At 42.7% G+C, this 25,592-nt stretch overlaps 2 protein-coding genes and 1 long non-coding RNA gene across 5 annotated transcripts in view; all 3 read left to right on the top strand.

Moving 5' to 3' along the window:
* The window catches only part of LOC120050110 (neuron navigator 3-like), a 226,253-nt gene extending 215,280 nt beyond the window's left edge, over positions 1–10,973 (top strand). For all 3 annotated transcript variants that reach the window (XM_038996755.1, XM_038996754.1, XM_038996753.1), the window contains 7 exons: positions 1,230–1,465; positions 1,655–1,809; positions 2,147–2,218; positions 4,705–4,901; positions 5,418–5,536; positions 5,668–5,871; positions 8,334–10,973. In XM_038996755.1, coding sequence (XP_038852683.1) covers positions 1,230–1,465; positions 1,655–1,809; positions 2,147–2,218; positions 4,705–4,901; positions 5,418–5,536; positions 5,668–5,871; positions 8,334–8,453 — 1,103 coding nt within the window. In that variant the 3' untranslated portion in view covers positions 8,454–10,973. The remainder of the gene's footprint in view (positions 1–1,229; positions 1,466–1,654; positions 1,810–2,146; positions 2,219–4,704; positions 4,902–5,417; positions 5,537–5,667; positions 5,872–8,333) is intronic.
* A 4,554-nt stretch (positions 10,974–15,527) lies between these two features.
* On the top strand, positions 15,528–16,645 carry LOC120050121. The gene is made up of 2 exons (XR_005477159.1): positions 15,528–15,703; positions 15,931–16,645. It is a non-coding gene; the product is annotated as an uncharacterized LOC120050121 (long non-coding RNA).
* Positions 16,646–16,851: 206 nt separating this feature from the next.
* On the top strand, positions 16,852–21,122 carry LOC120050115 (zinc finger protein 2 homolog). The gene is made up of 7 exons (XM_038996763.1): positions 16,852–17,040; positions 17,350–17,552; positions 17,836–17,928; positions 18,377–18,472; positions 18,730–18,840; positions 19,205–19,328; positions 19,472–21,122. Exons 1-7 carry the CDS (start codon positions 16,998–17,000, stop codon positions 20,932–20,934), a joined length of 2,133 nt encoding a protein of 710 aa, XP_038852691.1. The 5' UTR covers positions 16,852–16,997; the 3' UTR covers positions 20,935–21,122.
* Positions 21,123–25,592: the final 4,470 nt, after the last annotated feature.

The following is a 25,592-nucleotide window of genomic DNA, read 5'->3' as shown; positions in this document are numbered from 1 at the left end:
GAGGTGTTTTAAATGGACTAACATCGGCTTCCATTTTTATTCACCAGAGCTAAAAAAAAAAGTAGATAACACTTCCTTTATTTCACTCGCATGCTGGCTGCTATATTCCTGTGGTCATAATGGCCGCTTCTCTCCCATAGTCACAACAGTGGCCATCAGCAGGAAAATGTAGAGGGCCAGGCCTGAACTGGGTGCCATTGAATCCTGTGTCAGCACTCTGCATTACAGTTGTGTTTTCACTGGAGGAGTAGTGTCCAAACTCCCATCAACAGTCAATTATAGTTACTCTGCAGTCATTGAAGCTGAATTATAGTTACTCTGCAGTCATTGAAGCTGAGTTATAGTTACTCTGCAGTCATTGAAACTGAATTATAGTTACTCTGCAGTCATTGAAACTGAATTATAGTTACTCTGCAGTCATTGAAGCTGAATTATAGTTACTCTGCAGTCATTGAAGCTGAATTATTTACTCTGCAGTCATTGAAGCTGAATTATAGTTACTCTGCAGTCATTGAAGCTGAATTATAGTTACTCTGCAGTCATTGAAGCTGAATTATAGTTACTCTGCAGTCATTGAAGCTGAATTATAGTTACTCTGCAGTCATTGAAACTGAATTATAGTTACTCTGCAGTCATTGAAGCTGAATTATAGTTACTCTGCAGTCCTTGAAGCTGAATTATAGTTACTCTGAAGTTATTGAAGCTGAATTATAGTTACTCTGCAGTCATTGAAGCTGAATTATAGTTACTCTGAAGTTATTGAAACTGAATTATAGTTACTCTGCAGTCATTGAAGCTGAATTATAGTTACTCTGCAGTTATTGAAACTGAATTATAGTTACTCTGAAGTTATTGAAGCTGAATTATAGTTACTCTGCTGATCCTAAATCAACGCTCCTACTCTGAGACGCTTGACACATACGCCACCTGACGTCCCAAAGAGTTGCACCATAAACAATAATCAACTCTTCCCATTTCTCATGATTTATTTTATGTTAACATCATTTATTAGCCATCGCACAGTCGCACTGCATTTAATTATGATATTTTATGGGCTATTACCTGAGTGAATGAACTCAATTCATTCCATTCGTTTTAGAGTGGCATGAATTCTATTCAGTCTAACACAGGTTGTGAGAGGCTATGTACCGTTATATACCGTTAACATGATAATATCCTGTATTATTAGCACCTAGTATCATCAGACAATCACGTCTCTCCTCCTGCAGGTGTGAAGGAGAACAGCATAGACAGCCTGGTATTTGACACCCTCATCCCCAAGCCCATCATCCAGAGATACCTCAACCTGCTCATGGAGCATCGCCGCATCATCCTCTCTGGCCCCAGCGGCACCGGGAAGTCCTTCCTGGCCAGCAAGCTGGCAGAGTTCATTGTCACCAAGTCTGGTCGAAAGGTCACGGAGAGCAACTTGGCTAGCTTCAACGTGGACCAGAAATCCAGCAAGGTAAGAAAATGCTCAGCCAAGAGTATTAAGGAGCTAGTCGCTAAGGAGTCGGCATATTTGTCTATAAATCGCCTCGTTTGGCACTATACAGTATATCAAGGACAGTGGTCCTATTTCAAAGACAAAGTAACACTCACTTTATGAATAATCGCCACATCTTTAAGCTCACTGTGTGTTGTTTCTGTGCAGGACCTGCGTCAGTACCTATCCAGCCTGGCAGAGCAGTGCAACTCTGAAGACAGCGAGACGGAGCTGCCCACCGTGGTCATACTGGACAACCTCCACCACATCGGCTCACTCAGCGACATCTTCAACGGATTCCTCAACTACAAGTACCACAAATGGTGAGTATAGCTCCACCGGCACAGGAAGCAAGTCTAGCCGCTATAGGATGGTGGTGGTGATGATGATGATGATGATGATGGGGGTGATGATGATGATTGTGTTTAACTCAAATGCAACAGTTAAAAGTTAATGTGAACACTGGGATTCTGTACCAACAACCATTTCTAGCTTTACTCATTACAAGATGATGCAATTTGTATTCTATTCAAGATAGTTTACCTACTGTTCCCTGATAAGCGCAATCACTGTTGTGAAAGGAAAGGTAAATATCTTTATTGCCTGGCCCTGGTACGTAACTGCACTGTCCTCAGTTTAATTGTTCTGTCTTGTCTGCAGCCCGTATGTAATTGGAACCATGAACCAGGGAGTGTCTTCCTCTCCCAACCTTGAGCTTCACCACAATTTCAGGTATGTCTTCACCAACACTCAAACCAGGATTCAAAAGCTTCATTTGCTCTTTGCTTTGAACATATTGTTTTTCCTGTACAGACAACATATCCAAGCAGATTTTGCAAACTAACATTATTTTGGGGCTTTTTTCTTCTTTTTTTTAACTCTGTTTATTCAGTTTTACACACAAGACAACATAAATAATATACTCAACTAGAAAAAATACAAATAAAAAATAATAGCTTTAAAGATACCGTACTTTGGACAAGTTGAACACACCGGGCAGAAGGCTACCAGGGCCATCTGTAGTACAGGGACAGAGCAGACACCTCACCATTGTTCCTGTAAACAGACAAAGAATAGGGGTGGAGAAATGCAACCACCCAACCATCCACTGGACAATTTTTTTTTATTTTTTTACAATGCTTTAAAAAATATATATATATAATTATGTAAGCGTGAACAAAATTAAAAAATTAAAAACAGGGCAAAACGAGCTCACATTTTAGACTCTGACAGGGCAAGATGAACAAGGCATCCGCAGGTCACATTCAATAAGAATCAATAGGCACATCAACCTTAATGGCCCCCCCCCCCCCAAAAAAAAAAACACAAAGAAATGCTCATCCAGCCCTTAATTCACAGGGGAGTCAAATACAGACTTATTTTTGTTTTAATATGAATGCCATTAAAGGATGGACTGTTTAAAGTAAGACCGGAATGGAGCCCAAGCCTCATTAAACAGTTTGGGGTTCCCACGTGTATTGAATTACATTTTTTCTAGTTTCTGAGAGCACAACACATCTCGCACCCAATATTTATAAGATGGGGGAGCTGCCATCTTCCAGTTCTGTAGTATTAGCCGTCTAGCTAAAAGAGTTGTATAAGCAACAGTGTCCAACTGGATTCTTGACAGGGGGGTACCTATGGGCAGTACTCCAAAAAGGGATGTAAGGGGAGACGGATCTATAACAGTGTCATATATATCAGAGAAACATTTAAATATTAATTCCCAGAAACCTGACAGTTTATGACAGCCCCAAAACATATGATACAGTGTGGCTGGTTCTGTTTTACATCGGACACAGGTAGGATCAAAATCTGAGAATATTCTTCCCAGTTTGGCTCGGGGCCTTTTTCAACAATAAGATGTGCTGTATTATTTTAAAAAGGACGACTATAAAAAATATAAAAAATGGTAACTCAATTAAAAATGAATCAATAGTCAATAGTAAAACTACCAATAAGAACATTGTGATTATGTACAGTATTTCATCAGCATTTCATTCCTGCTTCCACTAGTAGAAACAATAATACCACCACCAGGCCTACTGCCACAAAATAGTTGTGTGGATGTCTTTCAAACCATGAAGTCAGTCAACTTCAGATATTACAGATTAGAAAGTAGAATAAAAAAATGGGGGGAGGGGGGGCACAGTAATTAAGCTGCAAAATTTAACTTTTTGGGCGACTTGACAAAATTCACATAGAAATATGTATTATAGATCTGTCATTCTAATTGAAAGTAAGTTCTATATGAGCTATTTCTATGCTTCCAGTTAAGTTTAGTTTTTGCGTCTTTAACATTGGTTTTGTACACCAGCTTCAAACAGCTGACAATACAATATTTTTGGTTATGGAAAATATTTCACAGCGGTTTAGATGATACAATGATTCTCTACACTATACTTGCTGGTTTTGTTACATAAACTGAAATTAGGTTAACTATTAGAATTTTTCTAAACAGGCAATGGCGGAGTGATTTATGCATAGTGCATCTTAAACTTGGCTAATTAGCTTTGCTAATTTGACCTGATATAATTTTAGGCCTTACACACCTGGTAATTTTTTACGTGACATATTTGAGAAGATAATTACATGACTAATGTGGCAACAGATATATTTGTCATTGGGTGCATGCAAAATCACACTGACATTCATTGATTAACATTTTCATCACACTGTCACCATGGAAGGTACAGGAAACAGCCCAGCATTTCATAAAATGCCATGAGGCCAAATGTTGCACAACCTCCACGCTGATACTGGTCTTCCTGACTATGAGTCGGAATTACAATATGGAATGATCAAACCAGAGTGCAAGCCTCAGAACAAGCAGTCATCTTTATTATGACAACTGACAACAGAGCAGTTATCACCAATGGGGCTTTATTTGGGATACAGATTTAAAATATATGCCAAACATCCATCCCCCAAACGGCCCTTATCCTTGGGCCAAACTTGCGTGGAATTTCCCTAATGCTGAATTCCAAATCGACCTCTAGTGCCATTCTCTAGTCACTGATCTGAAAGAATTGGACCTAGGTATAAGAAACTTGATGCTTCATCTTTTCTTTCTATAGGCTGATTAGAATAACCACCACATCCAATCATTACAGGTCTACCGGAATCATGTAGCGGTGTAGCCTCCAATTCCATCACAGCTGCTCCATAGAGTGTGATGTCATGCATGTTGTCTCGTCATCCTTTCCCCCCGTCTCCAGGTGGGTGCTGTGTGCCAACCACACGGAGCCGGTCAAGGGTTTCCTGGGACGATTTCTGCGCAGGAAGCTGATCGAGACAGAGATCAACAGGAACATGCGCAGCAATGACCTCATCAAGGTCATCGACTGGATTCCCAAGACGTGGCAGCACCTCAACGGCTTCCTGGAGGCTCACAGCTCCTCAGACGTCACCATCGGTTAGACAATGCACGCACGCATGCCCACACACACACTGAGTTCACATATTTCTAAATGATCGTTTGAACATTGCACACATGACACTTAATAAGTGTATTTTGGTGTTGTGACTTTGGCTATGTGCTCAAACTGAAAGGCGCTACATGGTCAATCAGACGTCTGCATTGGCGGCCATGCAGCATTTACGGTGATAGGGGCTCTGCAGAAGTCAGGGCATTCATACTTCTTGCACTTCACTGAGCAGCACAGAGCTGTTAGAAGTTGTCAAGGAAGTGAATGTGTTTATACCGGACCTCCCGCTGCCACCTACCGTCAACAAATCATGTCAATGCGGAGCTATACTGAGCCCTCCGCATTGTTACAAAATTTGAGAGGCACACGGCGATGCGGTACAGAGCTCAATTTGGCCTCTGCGTCACACCATCCGTACTGCGCCTCTGACCACATTTTCCAATCAAGCATTAATTGTCTCTGATCCCACAAAACACACTGAATGTGTTGTGTTCTGCCTACAGGTCCCAGGCTCTTCCTGTCCTGCCCCATGGATGCAGATGGCTCGCGGGTGTGGTTCACTGACCTATGGAACTACTCCCTGGTGCCTTACCTGCTGGAAGCCGTTAGAGAAGGGCTCCAGGTGGGTACAGACAGAGGTCAAAGGACACAAAGTAGAGGGGTACCGGTGTAGGGTGAAGTTGCCCCTGTCATCAGCATCTATGATTTCTCCTTTCGCTTAACTCGTTTCTCGTTTTGTGGCCACCATTACAGCTGTACGGCAAGAGGGCGGCGTGGGAGGACCCGTCTAAGTGGGTGAAGGACACCTACCCCTGGAGATCTGTCTCCTTGCAGCATGACAGCCAGGCCCTGCTCCAGTTACGGCCAGAGGACGTGGGCTATGACGGCTACAGCTCCTCCAAAGAGGGCGCCTCCTCCAAACAAGTGTCACAGAGTGACACGGAAGGAGACCCACTGGTAAGGAGAAATTAAAACAAAGCCCTGAAATGCTGAAAGAAGGTCCAGTATGGGGATTTCGCTCTCATGGTGAGCGAGTGTTGCACCTTTTCCTGTCCAATTACTTAATTTCCTTCTATCATGTTTCGTAGCATCGTTAAACATTATTGAACATTATTGAATTAAGTTTCCGCCCTGAGCCCTTCTATCAGCACTTCAGTTTTATAGTCCTAGGACTGAGCAAATCAAATCAAATGTATTTATATAGCCCTTCTTACATCAGCTGATATCTCAAAGTGCTGTACAGAAACCCAGCCTAAAACCCCAAACAGCAAGCAATGCAGGTGTAGAAGCACGGTGGCTAGGAAAAACTCCCTAGAAATGCCAAAACCTAGGAAGAAACCTAGAGAGGAACCAGGCTATGAGGGGTGGCCAGTCCTCTTCTGGCTGTGCCGAGTGGAGATTATAACAGAACATGGCCAAGATGTTCAAATGTTCATAAATGACCAGCATGGTCAAATAATAATAATCACAGTAGTTGTCGAGGGTGGAACAAGTCAGCACCTCAGGAGTAAATGTCAGTTGGCTTTTCATAGCTGATCATTAAGAGTATCTCTACCGCTCCTGCTGTCTCTAGAGAGTTGAAAACAGCAGGTCTGGGACAGGTAGCACGTCCTGTGAACAGGTCAGGGTTCCATAGCCGCAGGCAGAACAGTTGAAACTGGAGCAGCAGCACGGCCAGGTGGACTGGGGACAGCAAGGAGTCATCATGCCAGGTAGTCCTGAGTCATGGTCCTAGGGCTCAGGTCCTCCGAGAGAGAGAAAGAAAGAAAGAGAGAAAGAGAGAATTAGAGAGAGCATACTTAAATTCACACAGGACACCGGATAAGACAGGAGAAGTACTCCAGATATAACAGACACGTAGCCTCCCGACACATAAACTACTGCAGCATAAATACTGGAGGCTGAGACAGGAGGGGTCAGGAGACACTGTGGCCGCATCCGATGATACTCCCGGACAGGGCCAAACAGGCAGGATATAACCCCACCCACTTTGCCAAAGCACAGCCCCCACACCACTAGAGGGATATCTTCAACCACCAACTTACCATCCTGAGACAAGGCCGAGTATAGCCCACAAAGATCTCCGCCACGGCACAACCCAAGGGGGGGCCACTTCAGTGGTCCAGAAAATATAAACATATTGGTTAGAGAGCTAGCACAACACAATGATTCAGGGCGGCAGGTAGCCTAGTGGTTAGAGAGTTGGGCCAGTAACCGAAAGGTTGCTAGATTGAATCCCCGAGCTGATAAGGTAAAAATCTGTCGTTCTGCCCCTGAACAAGGCAGTTAACCCACTGTTCCTAGGCCGTCATTGTTCTCAACTGATTTGCCTAGTTAAATAAAGCTTGAATAAAAAAAATAAAAAACACGATGAAGACTGAAATCACAGGCATGTTCTAACTGATAGCTGATTCTAACTCTGAATGCTGATTTTAATGACCGTTTTATTTGTACAGTGATATGTAAAATAGAGTCATATGAAAAGAGTTTGCTAAGAGTTTTACGTTTCCTGAAGCTAAGTGAAGTAACATGAAGGAGACCATGTTGGTGGACATAATAATAATAAATAATAAACAATAAAAAAAGAGACACAACAGTGAGTAAAGGTGGAAGCCAGTTTCCAAGGATACCAATAACAAACGTGACCGCAGATGACCTTGTCTTTTGAAAGAAGAAAAGACAAAGGGGGATTTAAACACACAACCCCCCCCCCCCCCCCATACACACACACACACACACACACACACACACACACACACACACACACACACACACACACACACACACACACACACACACACACACACACACACACACTACCCATTAAGCTCTGAAATGTCAGCAGCTCGTTATTCGGATGACTACACTTTAATTCCACTTTGTGCGTCGTGATAAACCGTGTGGCAGGCGATTCCTGGGGAGTTGAATAGGAATGGGCTTTCTCTGTTGGCCACTTAATCCTCAACACATTACTGTGTAATCATCAGAGGAGGCCTGCACAGAGCTGCCCAGCCCTGGCCGCTCGCCTCCCTATAGGCCCACCAGGACCATTACAGGGAAAATGAAGACCGCTGTGCCCGGTGCTTTCCATATATGGTAGGAATGGGCCTCTCCGTTCCTCAGGGCCTTGAGGATCGGCTGGTTTTCATCTTTCTTTTAAAACCACGTCTGATGTAGACCTGAGGAACCAGGTGTGTGCACTTGTGTGCAATTAAGCACGATGCAAGTGGAAAAAGCAACTGACACTCGGGCCCCCTGGTGTCTATCTCTGATAAAGGACCACTGCAATGTCACCTTAATGATAATACCCAGTCTAAGACCTTGTAGTTGTGATAGTGGACTCTGAATATCAATGTGGTGTTGGCTCTCTTTTTGTTTACCACTCTTTTTATTGGTTGTTTGTTTTCTGTGTTTTCCAGATGAACATGCTAATGAGGCTGCAGGAGGCGGCTAACTACTCCAGCGCGCAGAGCTGCGACAGCGACAGCGCCAGTCACCATGACGACCAGCTGGACTCGTCGCTGGAGTCGGCGCTCTAGACGAGAGCTCGGAGAGGAGACCTCAGATGGAGTGATGGAGCGAAGCGTTTTTCAGCGTAGCGTCAGCGAGACGTGGCGGCTCGAACACTTCCAGGCACCCCACACATAAGACAGAGAGATGTGTGTAGTCAGGAGATGTCTGTTAGCGGGGTCGGGGGGGAGTAAGCCCTCTGACAAAATGGAGTAGATTTTTGTGTATGGTGGTTGAGACACAGTCCTCCATTTCTCCACTGGATGTGGCATCCCAAAATGCAGGCTGCACGTACACAGTGAGAGACAATTATGTCTGTGGTTCTACACCATAAAACTGGAATTGACATTATAGTTTTATTTATGTTGATTCACAGTTGTTGTATTAACTACGGATGTTTACAAGGGCCAAATTCTGGTTTCGTTTACTAAGGTGCTGAACAAAAAAAGGCACGTATCCCTCCCGTCAAACCCAGACCTCAGACGAGCCACATGGTGCTGGTCCCGTGCTCAAACCTGTCCCTAGTTTACAGGCAATGCCAAGACCCTCCATACACCACTCGCCAACAAGCACAAAAAGAGCATTGTGTGTCGTCCAACCAACTGCTACTGTGAAACAATGGGCAGTGCCAATGTTACCGTTTGATTTACTGCCAAGTGCACTGCGACGTGTCCGTCCACATCCACAGATTCCTTTTAGGTTTTTCACACTAGCAGACCAGTTGTTCACCCTTTCCTTAAAAGATCAACAGCACTATACCAACAGATGGGTGATGAAGGGAGTGATGGCTCCTTCAATCCAAGGGCCAGGTCAAGAACAGTACAAGCCTGATATTGGTGCTTTCTCAATACAAAGCTCTGAGACAGGGGGTGTATTACTTCAGCCTTTGGCTCCCTGCTGACCATCCTGAGTGGATAGGAGATTGACAGGAACACACACTTCCTGACACACAACCATTCAAATGAAGTGGTCCCATATCGTCTCAGTGGGTGCTTTAATCTTAAAGGAGAGTTTTATAACTACATTTAGGCCAAAATATTTCACAAATCCTGTCAAAAAGTATGTTGCCCAAAACCATCCACGTTTGTTTCTGACAGTAATATTGTACAAGCATAATGGCTGTTATACTGTATTTGCAAGTAGAACTGACCAATTGTATAAAAGTTCAAAGGGGTGGGCATTTTTTTAGTTGTTGCTTTTACCCAGTTGAGCTGGGTTCACTTGAACTGTCATGAGCACAACCCGACCCTTTTGATTTTATAGCCTAAGGAGCATGTTTTAAGCTTTCTAGGGGGGAACATTTGAAGGAGACTTTTACTTTTACATAACAGCGTGTGGTAGGGACAGAAGCCATTTTGGATTTTGATTGTCCTTCCTCCATTAATGAGTGGGTTGGTTTTGCACAGTTAAAGTGGGGGTGTAAATAATAAAGTATTGCACAGTGAATCAGAGATGCATTCTTCCCTGTTGATGTTATATTACGCTTTAACTCGCTGAGAATTATTGTACGTTGCAAAAAAATACAAAATAGAAATGCAAAAACCAACAAGCTGTCAGAAACAGGTGTATGTCTTGTGGTGATTGGCTGTCTTGCCTATGCAGGAGGCATACAATGTACAGTATGATATTATTTTTTTTAACGCCGTATATTAATGTTCACTAAGTCACTGATTTGAGGAGCAAACCATTAAATTTATCAAGAAAAGCAAATCTGGTCATTGTCACAGATTTCCCTTTTGTGTATTCTCTGGAACTAGTATTTGGTGACACATCCCCCTATTCAACAGGCGAAAATTCACTTCACAAAGCATTACACTGTAACATTTCTGAATATACTTTCATTCAGTCTTGTATTCACCGGTTTTAGTAGAATCCAATTTTGTTTGTCATCCCATTCTGAGGTACTATTTACCTGCTGTTGTGCTATTTACAATTCCAAATAACAGGTGCTACTGGTCAACTAAATCTATCAGATTCCATTTTCTGCAGAAAATGTTGTCACAACCTCAGGACAAGCTCTTGTTGTCATCACTTGTCTGTGACAAATGTATTTTTTATTTTGTTTTTGCACGCATCATTGTTGGTCTACGCCATCAGTCTGCATCTAAACTTAGAGCCTGACACACACACACACACACACACACACACACACACACACACACACACACACACACACACACACACACACACACGGATTGTCGGTAAGACATAGCTCCCCTCCAACACAGCAGACATCTAGTCACTCCTCCCCGCTCCCCTAGGACACCATCAGTTGCCTAGTTAACCAGATGTTTTCACAACACAAACAGTGTACCATTATGTCATGGTGACGCCATAAAATTGCAATTACATCTTAGTTGAAAACATTGCATTTACTGCTTTGAGAGAAGAGTTTCTTTTTTGTTGAAACATTTGTCCTTAAATGTTTTATATTTTGTACATTTGTATGTAACATATCGTGTAAATAGACAGAGACAGCGATTTAAATCATCTGGAGGGATTTTGTAGTCTTTGTAAAGCCCTAATAAATGGTATTTGGTGTCACATGAGCAAACAATGCGTCCTGTTCTATCTCATGTCTCTGTTCATTTTTTCTCCACCATATCTTTCCTCTAGTACAGACTCGGAGATATCCCAAAGAAATGTTAAAACACACAACTGGTCTTACCTTTATTTACGGTCGCTCTTTGCTACTGTGCAGTTTTATTTGAACATACATTTGTTTGGGATGTAACTTTGTTCCTGCCAGAACCAGCACCTGTATCTGGACATAGAGTACAGCTGTGGACAGGGTTTCCACTTAGTTCTACAACTATGCCTAAACTTAACATTAACCTATCCCTCATAGAGAATCATGTTGGGGATGGAAGGTGCTGGCTGGGTAACATTATTGTGCCCAATAGATTATGCCACTATAACCGATTACTGTGCCAACAAGTGTTTGTCTATCATTCAGCTTTGGCTTACCTATCCGTGTCAGTGGATAAGTAATCTGGATGAGTAATGGCCAACCCTGTGAGCCACTCCAGAACTCTGAGTGCTCTTGATCAAATACACCATATTTGAAATTCTAAAAAGCTCACTTGTAAATGAGTGTACGTTCACATTATGTTGCTAGTCCAACAAAAGCTGGCGTCAAAGCAACTCCAGGCCCATTTGTGTTAAATGGCCAATTGTTATTAACAGGGGTTCCTTCAAATGTGCTTCAATTGATAAAAAAAAAAAAAAAAAAAATGTTTTAACTTAGTTTCTGAAAGTACAGAAGAGGAATGATTAGTAATTATAATACAATATCAGGTATAAGCAATAATACAATATTACAATACATTTATATTATGAACTGCTATAATACTAAGCAGTTACATTGATAATGAGAGATTCTCAATTGTATCCTTCTTGCGTCCTCTCTCTTTGCCGCCTCCTCAAAACCCATTGGATGAGAAAGCCAGAGGTCCCGCCCCTCTGACCCTTTCTTCCATTGGGTTTTGAGAAGGGGGCGATGAGAGAGGACACGGGGAGAATGCAATTGAGAAAAGACCCTTGAGTTATATCTGCCAGTAGTTACATGGGGAAACCTGACGATTCATTGGAACCTGATTGGAAGGATTTGGGAAGAAGGGGGGTGTGAGTGAGGGTTGGAGGTCGGAAATGGCGGCAAGTAGTGCAGACGAAATGGAGAAAAGGTTGGTGAAACAACAGCTGTGCTGGAATGAGGTCAATATGGGTGTCAGTTCTGATGCTATGGAGCGGGAGGATGAGGGTCAAGGACCGGAATGGTCGGTAGTGGAAAGACATAGGAAGAAGAGAGATCATGATACAGAGTAGTAGTGGATTTTCTAGTAAAGAAAGCATAAAGAGGGCCATGGTAGGAAGCAAGAGTAATGAAGTGTTGGAGTGGAAATGGTGATGGTGTTTGATGAGACCACAGGGCCTCACCAACACCCTATCTGACGAACTAATGCCGTAGAGAAAGAGGAAGGTGAAGTGAAATCAGCTCGGCTCATTGGAAATGGTAGATTGTAAATATTGTGTGGTAGTCCGGCTCAGCAAGAGAAGATACTGGACATGGAAAAGCTTAATGGAAAGAAGATGAAAAGCCATGCCCCTGGTGTTTATGCTAGATTGAGGGGAGTCATCACTGGGGTCCCAATATCTATGTCCACAGATGATAATTAAAGACAATGTGAAGGCATGCAGAGTGATTGAGGCCAAAACGTTGTTCAGTAGGAAAGAGGGTCAAAGAAGTGAAAGCTTATCAATGATGTCTTGCCGGGAAAAGTACAGATAGGATTCCTTAGTTTTAATGTTAGAGAATTTGTCCCATATGCACTGCAGTGTTTTAAATGCCAAAGAATGGGACATGTAACTGCTCATTGTAAAGGAAAGAAAAGATGTGCCAAGTGTGGAGGGGCACATGATTACCGTGAAAACAATGTGAAGGTTAAGTACCGTAATTGTGGCGGAGAACACGGTGCAGCACTTGATGGATGCCAGTTACAGTGAAAGGAGGATCAGTCATGATGTTTCATATTCAGAGGCAGGTTCTGATGGATCTTACATGGATGTATGTGTAGTGAGTGGACCTACTGTCAGACTGATGGATCTTACATGGATGTACCTGTAGTGAGTGGACCTACTGTCAGACTGATGTATCTTACATGGATGTACCTGTAGTAAGTGGACCTACTGTCAGACTGATGTATCTTACATGGATGTACATGGATGTACCTGTAGTGAGTGGACCTACTGTCAGACTGATGGATCGTACATGGATCGTACATGGATGTACCTGTAGTAAGTGGACCTACTGTCAGACTGATGGATCTTACATGGATGTACCTGTAGTAAGTGGACCTACTGTCAGACTGATGGATCTTACATGGATGTACATGTAGTAAGTGGATCTACTGTCAGACTGATGGATCTTACATGGATGTACGTGTAGTAAGTGGACCTACTGTCTGGGCTGGTGTTTCTGATGGTCCTGGCATGGTTTGGAAGCTTGTTCAGAAATCTTGTGCTCATGAATGTGTGGTGTCAAAGGACACTTTGATAATGAATAAAGTTGACTTCAAAGCTTTTATTGGTAAGGTTATCAATACGACTCGGGTTGTGGAAAGCAGAAATACCAGGTTGAAGGTTATTGTGGAGACGGCAAAAGAGATATTGGGGGTAATAGATGTTACTTTTGAAATGGTTGTTGACATGCTGAACAATCCTAAGGGTGGAGTGATTCAGCATGATATAAAGTTTAATGGGGTTTGGGAGGGGGGAGGGTGTGGTAGAAGTTAGTGATTTATTTTGCTTTGAATTTTATTTTCATGGTAGTACAGACTTGGACAGATCATGATTGATTGTACATTCCAGCATAGTATGTGGCGACATGCACTTTAAACGTTTGTTTGCGGACCGCCATGATATCATAGAAGAAGAAGAAGAAGAAAAAGAAGAAGAAACTGTACTATAAGCTCCACTAGGTGGAGGGGGAGGAGGACGGACACCTCAGCGGAAATGGAGTCCCTAGAGAAAGCAAGAACAAGATAGTTGTCAGGAGTAGTGCAGTATTATCATAAGGAGACGTATACTTGGAAAACGGAGGAGGAATGGAGGGAAAAAGAGAGGGAGAAGAGGTCTAAGAGAGAGAGGGAAGAAGAGGGTGAGCTTGTCGGATAAAAATTGTGGGGAAAAGGGAGATGATTTGTTAAAGAATGGTAGAAAGTGTAAGCAGAGGGAGCTGAAGACAGGAGGAGAAATGGAAGCGAATGAGGGTGAAGTATCGGAGGTGGTAGGTGTGGTGAAGTTATCGGAGACCGAGGTATGCACCGAGGATCAGGAAAAGGATGAGTTTATGACAGTAGGAGTGAAGTTTATGGAAAAAGTGGACTCTTGCCTTTTGGCTGATTCATTTGTGGTTTCACAGTGGGTGAAAAAAAGATTTGGGTAATGTGGAATCAGTGAGGGTAACCAGAAGTGGTCTAGTGATAATTGTTTGTGTTTCTGTTGGTCAGAGGGAGAATGCACTCAGAGTAAAACGAATGGGGGCAAGAAAAGTGAATTGTTTCACTCTCAAGAAAAGTGCACCAATGAAAGGAGTGATAACTGGGGAAGCAGTAAATATAAAAGTTGATCAGCTGAGGGGAAAGATTCTTGGTGTATGTGATGCTCGTCATTTGATGCGATGCAGACAGGGTGGCGAGAGTGGGGAACAGAAGAGTCATTGTCTGTTCTTTTGAGTTTTGAAGTTGAGTCTTTGCCCGACAAAGTGAAGTTAGGATATATAAGTTATCCTGTACGAGTGTATGTGCCAAATACATTACAATGTTACAGGTGTCAAGCTTATGGACATGTGGCAGCAGTGTGTAGGAGGGGGGGTCCAAGGTGTGAGAAGTGTGCAGAAGGGCATGAGACAAAGGAATGTGTAGTATTGGGGAAAGTAGTGGAATGTGTTAATTGTAGGGGTGCCCATGGAGCTGGGGATCAGAAATGTCCCGTGCGAGAGAGGCAGGTTGAGGTTTCTAGGGTTAGAGTAGTACAGAAGTTGTCATATGCTGAGGCAGTGAAGAAAGTAGAGGAAGATGGGTTAAGGGGGAGGCGTGGGGAGAGTAGTAGAGACATAACAGTACATAGGGATAGGCCGTAAAGTGATATAAGTTTCAGTAAGATTGGATTTTTAGCATTTATAGCAATGGTTATCAACTGTACTGCAGGGATGGAATGGAAGTCGCATAAAATGGAGGTTGTGGTGGCAGCTGCAGAGTGGTATTTGGGTGTGCGAGACTTGACATCAGAAGAGTTACAGGATGTGTTAAGTGGTGATGTCCCATCCTTTCAGGATGATGGCATGAGGTAGGAATAAATACATTTAATTAGTGGAGTAGGGTGGTGTTCATTTAATTATTTTTTTAATGTGTGAGTGTAATGTTAGATGGTAAGGTATTTATTTAGTACATTTTTATTTTTAAGCAAAGTACAAGGAAGTTGTACTCCAATCTAGTAGGTGGCGGTAATGCAACAAATTGGATGCCAACCGCCGTTAAACATCGAAGAAGAAGCCACTAGGTGGAGGCAAAGAGTAAGAAATAGACAGGGCTACGATAGCACTGGGGCGGTGCTCTTCATCCACACACTTCCTGAAAATGGGCTCGGAAGAGAGTTTGGACACGAAAGGAGCTTTGGTATCTTTACCAAAACACTCATACTGGTTTGACTTTTGGCTGTTTGTGATGTTTGACATCGCATTTTTCCTCGTTATGTATTTCATAGTTCCCTAGCTAAAATGGTAAGTTTGAGTACTACTGCAATACCACAGATAGCTAGCTACAAATGAGACTTGCTAGCTATGGTGGCTAAGGAAGTGAGAGTGCCAGTAAAGTTTGTTGTGTTTGGGCGCACCCTGTGTATGTTAAAGTTAGTTAATTTATCATATTAAAAAAATATATACAAATACCACTTTTTTTAAAATCTGGTTGCGATGATTAATGATGTGTTGAATTGTATCCCTTGCAGGAGTGACTTGGAATTCTACACTTGAAATGCTGCCCCCTTTAACCATGACCCCCTGTTGCCTGAAATGATCGATCTTTAAAAAGGAGTGTTTACACCACTGAAGTATAAGGTTTACACGCCTCGACCAGATTGGTGTTCAAATTATATTGGATGTCTTCCTTTGTTAGGCCTATGTTTTGTTTTTAACTGCCCACATTTTGGCATTATATGGAATATTTACCAGTATTTGTCAGTATGTCCAGAAAATAGCAAAATTGTGAGACCATAACATTTGAATATGCCTGTTGTTTAAATCAAGACAATGATTTGTGGCAGTCTGACTATTTAAAATGTGAAACTCAACTTCAAGACAACACCTCATTCTGGATAAAAGTGACTGCTAAATGACTGCAACGTCACAAGAACTGCAGGTTAACATGATGTAGCTAGTGGAATAAAGTGTGCTCTCTCTAAAATGTGTATTTCTGATTTGGATATGAGACAAATGAGAGAAGGCGACTTGATTGAGCCACCTAAACATGATGATTGGAACAAGATTACAGCAATAAGGGGAAAGAGATGTATTCCCGATCTCTTGAACAAAGATCCTACTGAAACTGCATCGGCATAAACCACAGGTCTGTAAGTCTGTTGTCTGGAATAAAAGTGATGTACACTATGATATAAACTTATGTAAATTCCTAAATAAACATGTTTTTTTTTTGTCACATTCTCAGATGTGCATAGGGGAATCATATTTACTAATAATTTTGACAGTATGTTTTATACAAATATATAGTTTGTTTTTGTATCTGTGTTTTTGTAGTAGCACAGTAAATAAAGACAGCTGGAAGTTTACACCAGAGTCGTGCCAATGAATGGTCGGTAGGTGGCAGTATAAGCGCCTTTTCCCATTGAAGGACCAGAGAGGAAGAAAACTTTCCCGGAAGATAAAAAAGAAGCGGAAGAACGCTAGCCTGCCAGATAGTGGATAAGCTAAACTATTATACTCCCAAATGTCTTTCTGGGTTTAATATAAACCAAACTAGTTAATTAAAGTTATATAAGTCACAACTCAATTATCCATAATGATGGAAATCTGTGTCACGACAAAACCAGTGGAGAATGCAGGTTCGTTTAAAATAAGTACCTAGCTAACGTTGGCTAGCTAGCAACTTGCGGCTACTGTTAGTTGTAGCAAAGATACAGACTGTCTAGGGTGGACCAGCCATTGGGGTAGACTAGCTACTAGAAGATGGATCGAATAGATAAAATAGTTGGGCCACTGATTCACATTTTAGCTACATCTTTATTTGCTAGGGTCTACTCAAGTTATGCGGCAATGTAACGTTATGCCTCCTAACCCGCACTACCAATAATTATTGTCCAAAGATTGTGTCGTCTCTCTCACCAAACTCAATGACCAATTTTTGCCCGTAGATATCTTCCTCCCGTTATCCTCTTTGCGCCTGTTGATACCACCTCTGAGGCTGCTCTCTGCGGCCATGTGGCAAGTAGCGCAACGAAGAGATGTCATGGATTATGAGAAACTAGAGGAGTTCGTCGGCCTTGTGACAGCGACAGTTCCAGACCTGTTGAATGAGAAACAGAGAGCCAAGCTTCTTCTGCGGCTGCGAACAAGGGTTAGTAGCGAATACAGTTAAGGATGTTGTTTTTGTAAACTGGAACCCCTAACAGCAGTAGTTTGGACAGTGTGTTTAGAGCCATCTGTGATTAAAACGGTCTTTATCTTGCGGTTTATGTAGCTGCTGATTAGTTAGGTTCTGTCCATTTTCCTGATTGCATGGGGGTTGTCCATGGTCCTGATGAGTTGGGTTCTATTGTCCTGATTGCTCAGGTTCTGTCGGTGGTCATCATTTGTTGGGTGCTGTTGTCTACTTCCTTGAATACTGTTATTCCTTTCAGGTGATACTAGAGTTGTGTTCCGCTGATCATACAGCTGATATCCAGATCATCCAACCCCACCTGGACAGAATTCGCCCCCCTGGACACACAGGGGTAAGTAATGATACTCTGTGGAGGACAACTGTTCAAATTGTCCTGGGACCATATGTATCAAACTTATCAGAGGAGGAGTGCTGATCTAGGATCAGGTCCCCTCTGTCCTTGTAATCCTTTTCATTGTGATGTAAAAGGCTTAACTGATCCTAAATCAGCTTACTTTGAGATGCTTGATGTATAGGGCCCCTTGTCTTTATGGAACCGCCTTTGCCATTCCTATCATTTGAAATGTGCTTATTTAAATCACTTATTTGCCTAGGATAAGAGAATTAAAACATTGACATATTGAATAAGAAACCGTCAGATCCTTTGCACCAATTAGCTTGCGCTAATTTCCAGTGCTTGCTCCTATATGTCAAGGACTGCAGTGTTGCTCCCTCTTATTTTCAGTGGTGGGTGACGGTGGTTTACTGTTCCCTTATCACTGATAAGTTCTATTTCACAGAGTGGAGATGCTGAGGTGGATGCAGAAGAGGCCATCTTCCTGGAGCTCATCCAGACTTTGCTGAAAGACCCAGCGGAGAGAGAACACTTCTTCCAGGTCAGTCTGCCTCCATCATATGTTAATGTCTCTCTCTAGCTTCCTGGTTCTGTTTAGTTACCAAAGACAATATTTACAGTCCTTGGAATTATATTGCCCCGGAGGGAAGTTTCCCATAGGTACAGATCTAGGATCAGCTTCCCCGCCCCCAATCTAACCTTGACCACCAGTGGGGTAAATGCAGAACTGACCCAAGATTAGCATCTAGGGTCAACTTCACCCTACGCCGATTATATCCCCATCTATCTTGATTCCAGGAGGTGTTTCCGACGGAGTACGGCGCCAGCTATGACACAGATATGCAACTACTTGTGTGGGAATTCCTTTCTAAACTGGAGAAGATACTGCCAGTACCAGACCTTGGACAGGTACCACAAAGTAACACCTCACTAGGTCACCTTCAGCTGGGTTCAAGTCACCTTCTGTTATTGTATTGGGAAAATCCTGCAGTGCTGATCATGATGGCAACATTTAGACTGGTTAAGTTATAGGAGGGTAATATCTTCTGTATCTTATTAGGAGAAGATATCCAAGCTGTACTGTCACTTTCTGCACATAACCTCTGCCTTATAGCCACTCTGGGGCCACGCTGTTAGCTGAGGTGCTAGCCAGCGGCTTCTCTGGTTTTCTTGAAATGGGCCTAGCATTTTGTAACGTTCCCCGGTGTGAAAAAAAAACATGTAAACTTTCGAGCATATTGTCACTCACTTGTTTGCATCTCTGCTCCTATAGACTGTGTCATGGCTCAGTTCTGCTCCCTCTGTCCTGGAGGAGTGTTTGCAGGCCCTCTCTCAACCTGAGGACCTGAAATCCCTGCTGCAACACCACACATGTCTTGAAAACTTGGGCACTCAGAGTAAGGAGGAAATATTGAATGTCTTTCTCTGTTACTACATATAATAAAATGTGGAGACTGTGGTATGCCCTGTAAAAACAACCACCTAATGCTTGTGCTGCCTCTCACATTATTAGTCTCCTTTTCCCATTGTATTCCTTCAGGTCACACCGTTGAGATGTCTTCCCAGGTCTTTGCCTGTTCCCAGTGCCCATTCTTCCACATGCAGGAATCCTACCTCCTCCAGCACATTGAGCGAAATCACCCAGAGGAGTACAGCAAGCTCCAGAAAACTGAAGAGAACCCAGCGCTTCCCAGGAAAAAGTTACCCCGTCCTGAATTCCCCAAGCCTTTCCCTATCCACGTAAGCTCTGAACCCGGTGCTCACACATGCCACGAGTGTGGAAAGACTTTCACTCGCTCGTCAGACGTGACCAGGCACCAGCGCATTCACACAGGGGAGCGTCCGTACACCTGCAAGGAGTGCGACAAGGGTTTCAAAAACTCCTGGGATCTGACGAGGCATCAGCGGATTCACACCGGGGAACGCCCATATATCTGCCCTCAATGTGGCAAGGGGTTCACCCAACTGGGCCTACTGTCCCTGCACTTCACCAGAACGCCTTGTGGCCAGAGTACTGATCCCCCACTACAGTCCACAGAGCAGCAGGAGGAGCCAAACGACAAAGGGAGTGGTCAGTACAAGTGTCAGAAATGTGGGGCTAGCTTTGACACCGTACTAGAGCGGCTGAAGCATAGGCAAACCCACGTGGTGAATCGCCATTACAAGTGTTCCCAGTGCGAGAAGATCTACGGCCGCCCGTCTGACCTGAGGAGACATCAGATGAAGCACACCGGAGAGAGACCCTTCCCCTGCGCAGAGTGCGGCAAGGGCTTCACTCACGTGTGGCTGCTGAACAAGCACCGGCAAATCCACACCAAGGAGCGGCCGTACCCGTGCCCGGAGTGCGGCAAGAGTTTCACCCAGTTACAGATACTGAACAGACACCAACTGATTCACAACGGGCAGAGGCCTTTCCAGTGCTCCTTCTGCGAGAAAAGCTTTACTCAGCTCGCGGGTCTGACAAGACACGAGAGGATTCATACAGGGGAGAGGCCATACCTCTGCACCGTCTGTCAGAAGACCTTCTTAACACATGGGGAGCTGGTAAGACACCAACGCAGCCACAGCGACTTCAGACCGTTCTCTTGCTCTCAGTGTCCCAAGAGCTTCAAAACCAAGCGTGCACAGAGTGAACACATGAATACCCACACAGGGGAGCGACCGTTCTCTTGCGCACACTGTGGGAAGGAGTTTGCCAAGTCTACTTCACTCATAAGACACAACCTGATGCACACAGGGGAGAGACCGCATCAGTGCGCTCAGTGTGGCAAGACCTTCCTTACCTCTGGGGAGCTGCTCCTCCACAGGCGAATACACACAGGGGAGCGGCCATACCCGTGCTCGGTCTGTGAACGGAGGTTTAGGTGTTCGTCAGACCTGACGATGCATCTGCGGACACACACAGGAGAGCGCCCATACTCCTGTATGTTGTGTAAAAAGTGCTTCTCCACCTCAACGCGTCTCAAAAGGCACCTGCGCACTCACATAGGGAAAGGTGTCTAATCATGGCGAGAACCTAAGAAAATATTGTCATGTATATTAATATATTTTCCAAATCATGTTTATGGACTGCATTACTGAATAGTATGAGGACAAAATATATGCATTTTACTCAAACTCAGCCTTACAACATGCCTCTATTAAAAAATACAATTATGCCTTTAATTCACATTAAACATTTTATTTTAACACTTGGTGTGGAATTTTTCTTGGCTCATCTCTTGTATTTCCCTGTTAACATTCCAACACAAATGTTGTACACACACATTTTCCAACAGTAGACCTGTTAGATCAGCCCACTGCCCATAAACTAGTCAACTGAAAAACAATATGGTGCTCCCTCTCTGATCAGATGGCTTTTCTGTTTCGTTAGGAAGTACTGCACCAAGCAAGATTGGTGTGAAATAATTATGTGTAAAGATATCCCTTTTGAGGTTAAAGCAACAGTCATGTGAGACATTTAGAAATAAGCAACCAATGATTTAAATGATCATTGGGCACAATGGTAAGGTATGGTTAGGTAATTATCATTTGAGGTTGAGTTGACAAAATTAAATTGTAACACTACACAAATATGCTTTCTGATATACTAAGGCTTTTTCTGATAATGGCGTATACCATATCAAGGATGAACATGTATTTAAATGTTTTATTTAGAATGCTTAGGTCATCCGTCTTTTAATCTGAGAAAATACTATGGTTCATTATGAAGTATTTTATTACAACTGAACTTTTCTTAATAAAGTATACCATTTATCATCGGCGGGGGGTTATCGTGTCGTTCACTACAAACCGTCACGCAGCGTAAACGTTAAACCTAACTGAACACACCCCTGGAGTCTAACGAGCTACTGACACCTACTGGTGGAGATCGAGTCGTGTCTGGCGACAAAATTCAGGTGACGATCAACATCTCGCCTGTAAACTTTACAACTGACTTAACAAAACAAGGTTCTACAAAATCCCTTTCTCTTTTATGATTCTGTCAAAACATAATGTAGCTAGCTATTCATGGGTTGCACCGTTGCCGCATCATATTGATGTCCAACTGATGCTTAGTCTTTCTGAACTGGGGCTAATGACATTGCTAAAGTAGATAACATTTGTAGAAAACAAAATTGGCATCATTATGTCAAGTTTACTTGAGAAATGGCAATGTTGGCATCATGAGCTAGCAAAGTTCGGCAGAAAAAGCTAGCAGTGCTAACGTTAAGCTAACTAAATGTCGATGCTCTCCCCACAATCGTAGCTAGCTAGCTGAAGTTATACTGCATATAAAGTCAATCTGGCGACATTACAATGATGACAAAAGCTTGTCCTAATTATTTTCCTCCTTTTTAAAATGTCATTGTGTTTCCAAGCCACGGTAATGCACTTCATACAATATCTTCATCAACACCAAGACCACATTAAATAGAATGCTCAGCTGGGCATCAGTCCAATAAAACGAATGTTCAAAACAATATTGTATGACGATACATCATGTTATGACACGACATTTGCCGTGGTTAACTGTGTTCCATTTGTTTTGAATCTAAGCAACTGCTACAATGCCGAAGAGAGGGAGAAAGGTATGTCGATTGGTAGACTATATTTGTAAAGGCTAAAAAACAAGAATTTATTGCCGGATAAATTACTGTAGAAGTCGTGTTTCAAACGGTGTTAACTTGAGTTTGTGTGTTTTTGTTTATTTTAACATGGAACTAGAAGAAGAGGTCAACCCCTGTAACCATTGAGAACGCCAGGTGAAATTACATTAGAAAATTGAGGCCCACATAGATCCTATTTAATTATAATATGTAATTCTATATTTAGGCCTATATACATTTTTTTCCCACAGAAAATAATCTAATGAATTATCTAATAGTATCATTCATGTCACATGAAACCCCAGCCATGGTAAAGGAAGTTTCTAATGAACACCAACAGAGTGAAGCAGAGACAAGTCAGTCTTTGTGGAATTCAGCTACGACTACATTGATTCGCCCAAAGTCAATACTTGTAAAAATATATATAATATTATGAAATGCTTACCTTGTACCTATGTTTGTCCTCAGTAGTTGCGTGCCTTTCTTTGTTTGCTGAAATCCTTACTTTTTCAATAAACGTTAATCAAATACAACCACCTGCTGTTTCCTTAAGATTCAATTGGCACATGCTCATTTTCACTGAGTTGCCATCTTAGAGCAACAGCAATGAGCAAACAGTCAGTGGTTGTATTTCATTAACATTTATTGAAAAGGTATGGATTTCAGCAAATAAAGGCACGCAACTACAGAGGACAAACATAGGTATAAGGTAAGCATTTCATTATTTACATTTTTTGAAGAATTGACCTTGGGCGAATTGATGTTGTCAGAGCTGAATTCCACAAAGACTTCTCCACAAAGCCTGTTCATCAGAAACTTCCTTCACCATGGAGGGGAGTTTAGTCAGCTAACACATAGCTGACTAATACATATATGGTCAAATATCTGCAGGAACAATGAGACGACACCTGACTCGATACGCCGTTACGCAGGAAAAATTGTGGTGAGCCATCAATTGTGAACTATACCTTTGCTCTGTATGTGGTTTCACTGTATAAACATTTGCCTTGACTTGTATTAATAAACCTGCATTATTTTAAACATACATCTTTCATTTACTTGTAGGAATACATTGCCCAGTCAACCACTGCTTTCTCTCAGGAAGATGTTTCCGGTGTTGGCCTACATAACATCTTGGGGAAGACGGTAGAGGGCCTTCTCCAAAAAGTGTGCGGAGGGGTCTCAAGCATCCTGAACAAATATTTGTATGGGGCGGGGGTGTTGTCTGATGCGGTGATCCCAGTAAATCTCTTGCCTGTAACTCCAAATGGGGACAATCAGAAAATGGAAAAAAGATGGCAGGACTGCACTGAGGAAGACTGTGAACTGATAATTATCCGACTGACAGGGACTGTAATTATCACCATGTTGGATAGTGTTATGGAGAGTTGCACTATGGACCCCACACACAGTTCATTCTTAGAAGAACTGGGGCTCACCGTGGAAATGGTAAAGATCATACGTGAAGTAGCAGAATGTGCAGCAAACGCCACAAGTAATGATTTCAGTCAGTTCACAGTCGGAGGAGTTCCTCTCTTTCAGAGACCACTGAGCAATCTCTCCTCTGGGCCCAGTCAACCAGCACCCCCCCAAAATGCCTTGCCAACATCCACTGTTCCCACACCTGTCTCAAAGGTGAGCTCAGCCAGTCCCAGATCTACTGACTCAGGGTCCTCACAAGTCAGGAAGCCAAGACAATCAACAGAAGGAGTTCAGAGACTCTCCGAAAGGCAGCAGGACCCAGGGGAGGAGATTACATCTCTAGTGATTGAAACTATTCTACGGTCAGTAGCGGATTTAGCCAGGCATGGACTTCTGCCAAGCTGCACCCAGTAGACTGGATGCCCCCTTTTTATGGAGCTGATGCAGAAAACAAACATGTGAAGCCAATTCATAAAAGCATTCATTAAACAAATATGTTGTTAAAAGGTGAGTCAGCAGTTTGTTTCTATGGCAACAAAAACATGAAATAAAGTCAAATGTACTACTGTTTTTTTATTTTTATATGAAAGCCTTATGAAGGGATTTAACACAGAACGTTATGTTAAAAGATGAATGTCAGTTACAGAGTCAAGTACTGAATGTGAAATGGCAGTGCAGATATCATGATATGATATTTTCCAACAACAAAACAATGTTGAACAAGACTCCATCCAAGAATACATTCAGGTCACCAGACGTGTTCTACTCTAGAATAATAGCATTGATTATAGCAAGCACGTTTTAAAACAAAGAAAAGGTGTAGAAGTTACATGCCTGAGTTTCTCAATATGGGTTTTTGATTTTCAATATTCAGGAGTTGCATATTCCTTTCCTTTGGACCAATGGTGGGGAGTAAGCTATGCATTGGAACCAAACTCAGGGCTCACCAGCCATACAACCAATAATGCAGTTTGAGTCTGTACCCATGAAATACATGTCAAGATGCTAACACTTGACAGGTCTTGTTCAGCTGACACAATGTGTAATATTTCCCTGTATATAGTCAACAGGTTCAGGTATTTAAAGTCGTCGTCGTCGTCGTCGTCGTCGTCGTCCCCCCCCCGTCCCCCCCCCACCACACACATTAAAGCCATGTATGCGAAGCAAATAGGCTACAATATGTATGCACACACACACATACAGGAAAATAACATCAAAGTCGCAATTGCAACACTGTTGCACATGGAGCCTGGTATGGCCTGTACATATGAGCCAGTGGACAGCGCCTAGTGCTGAAAACGTAAACGCGCTGTAGTCAAAATGTTTTGATTTGGACATTTGGCATCTGACGTAGCTAGCTAAAGTCTTCTACTAACGAGTCGAATACTTGAACACAAACAATCATCAACTTGTTGCTTGCTAAAAGAAACAGCAAAAATAGTAGCTTGCTAGCTGCCGATGTTTGCTTGATATCGTTTAACTCTAGCGTTTCGTCGTTTGTTTGAGGGACGCTGTGATTGATATTGACAAAGTTACAAAGGAGGTAAATTATCTTGAGTTATGGGTTGTTTGCCTTTTTTTTAATGAAATACATTTTCCACTACAACTGCGTTGCTAATTTATCTAGCAACGTAACTTAGCTGACGTTAG

The sequence above is a fragment of the Salvelinus namaycush genome, chromosome 6 (genome assembly GCF_016432855.1).
Source record: "Salvelinus namaycush isolate Seneca chromosome 6, SaNama_1.0, whole genome shotgun sequence".
NCBI classification, from domain to species: Eukaryota; Metazoa; Chordata; class Actinopteri; order Salmoniformes; family Salmonidae; genus Salvelinus; species Salvelinus namaycush.
The sequence above is the reverse complement of the archived record's forward strand: the minus strand, read 5'-3'. Positions and strand labels throughout refer to the sequence as shown.

Excerpts from the sequence above, each read along its gene's own strand:
- LOC120050115 (XM_038996763.1), top strand. The coding sequence starts at position 16,998 with ATGATGGAAATCTGTGTCACGACAAAACCAGTGGAGAATGCAG. Across the intron at positions 17,553-17,835 it reads TTCTGCGGCTGCGAACAAGG|GTGATACTAGAGTTGTGTTC; the intron begins GTTAGTAGCGAA and ends TATTCCTTTCAG. Across the intron at positions 19,329-19,471 it reads TGAAAACTTGGGCACTCAGA|GTCACACCGTTGAGATGTCT; the intron begins GTAAGGAGGAAA and ends GTATTCCTTCAG.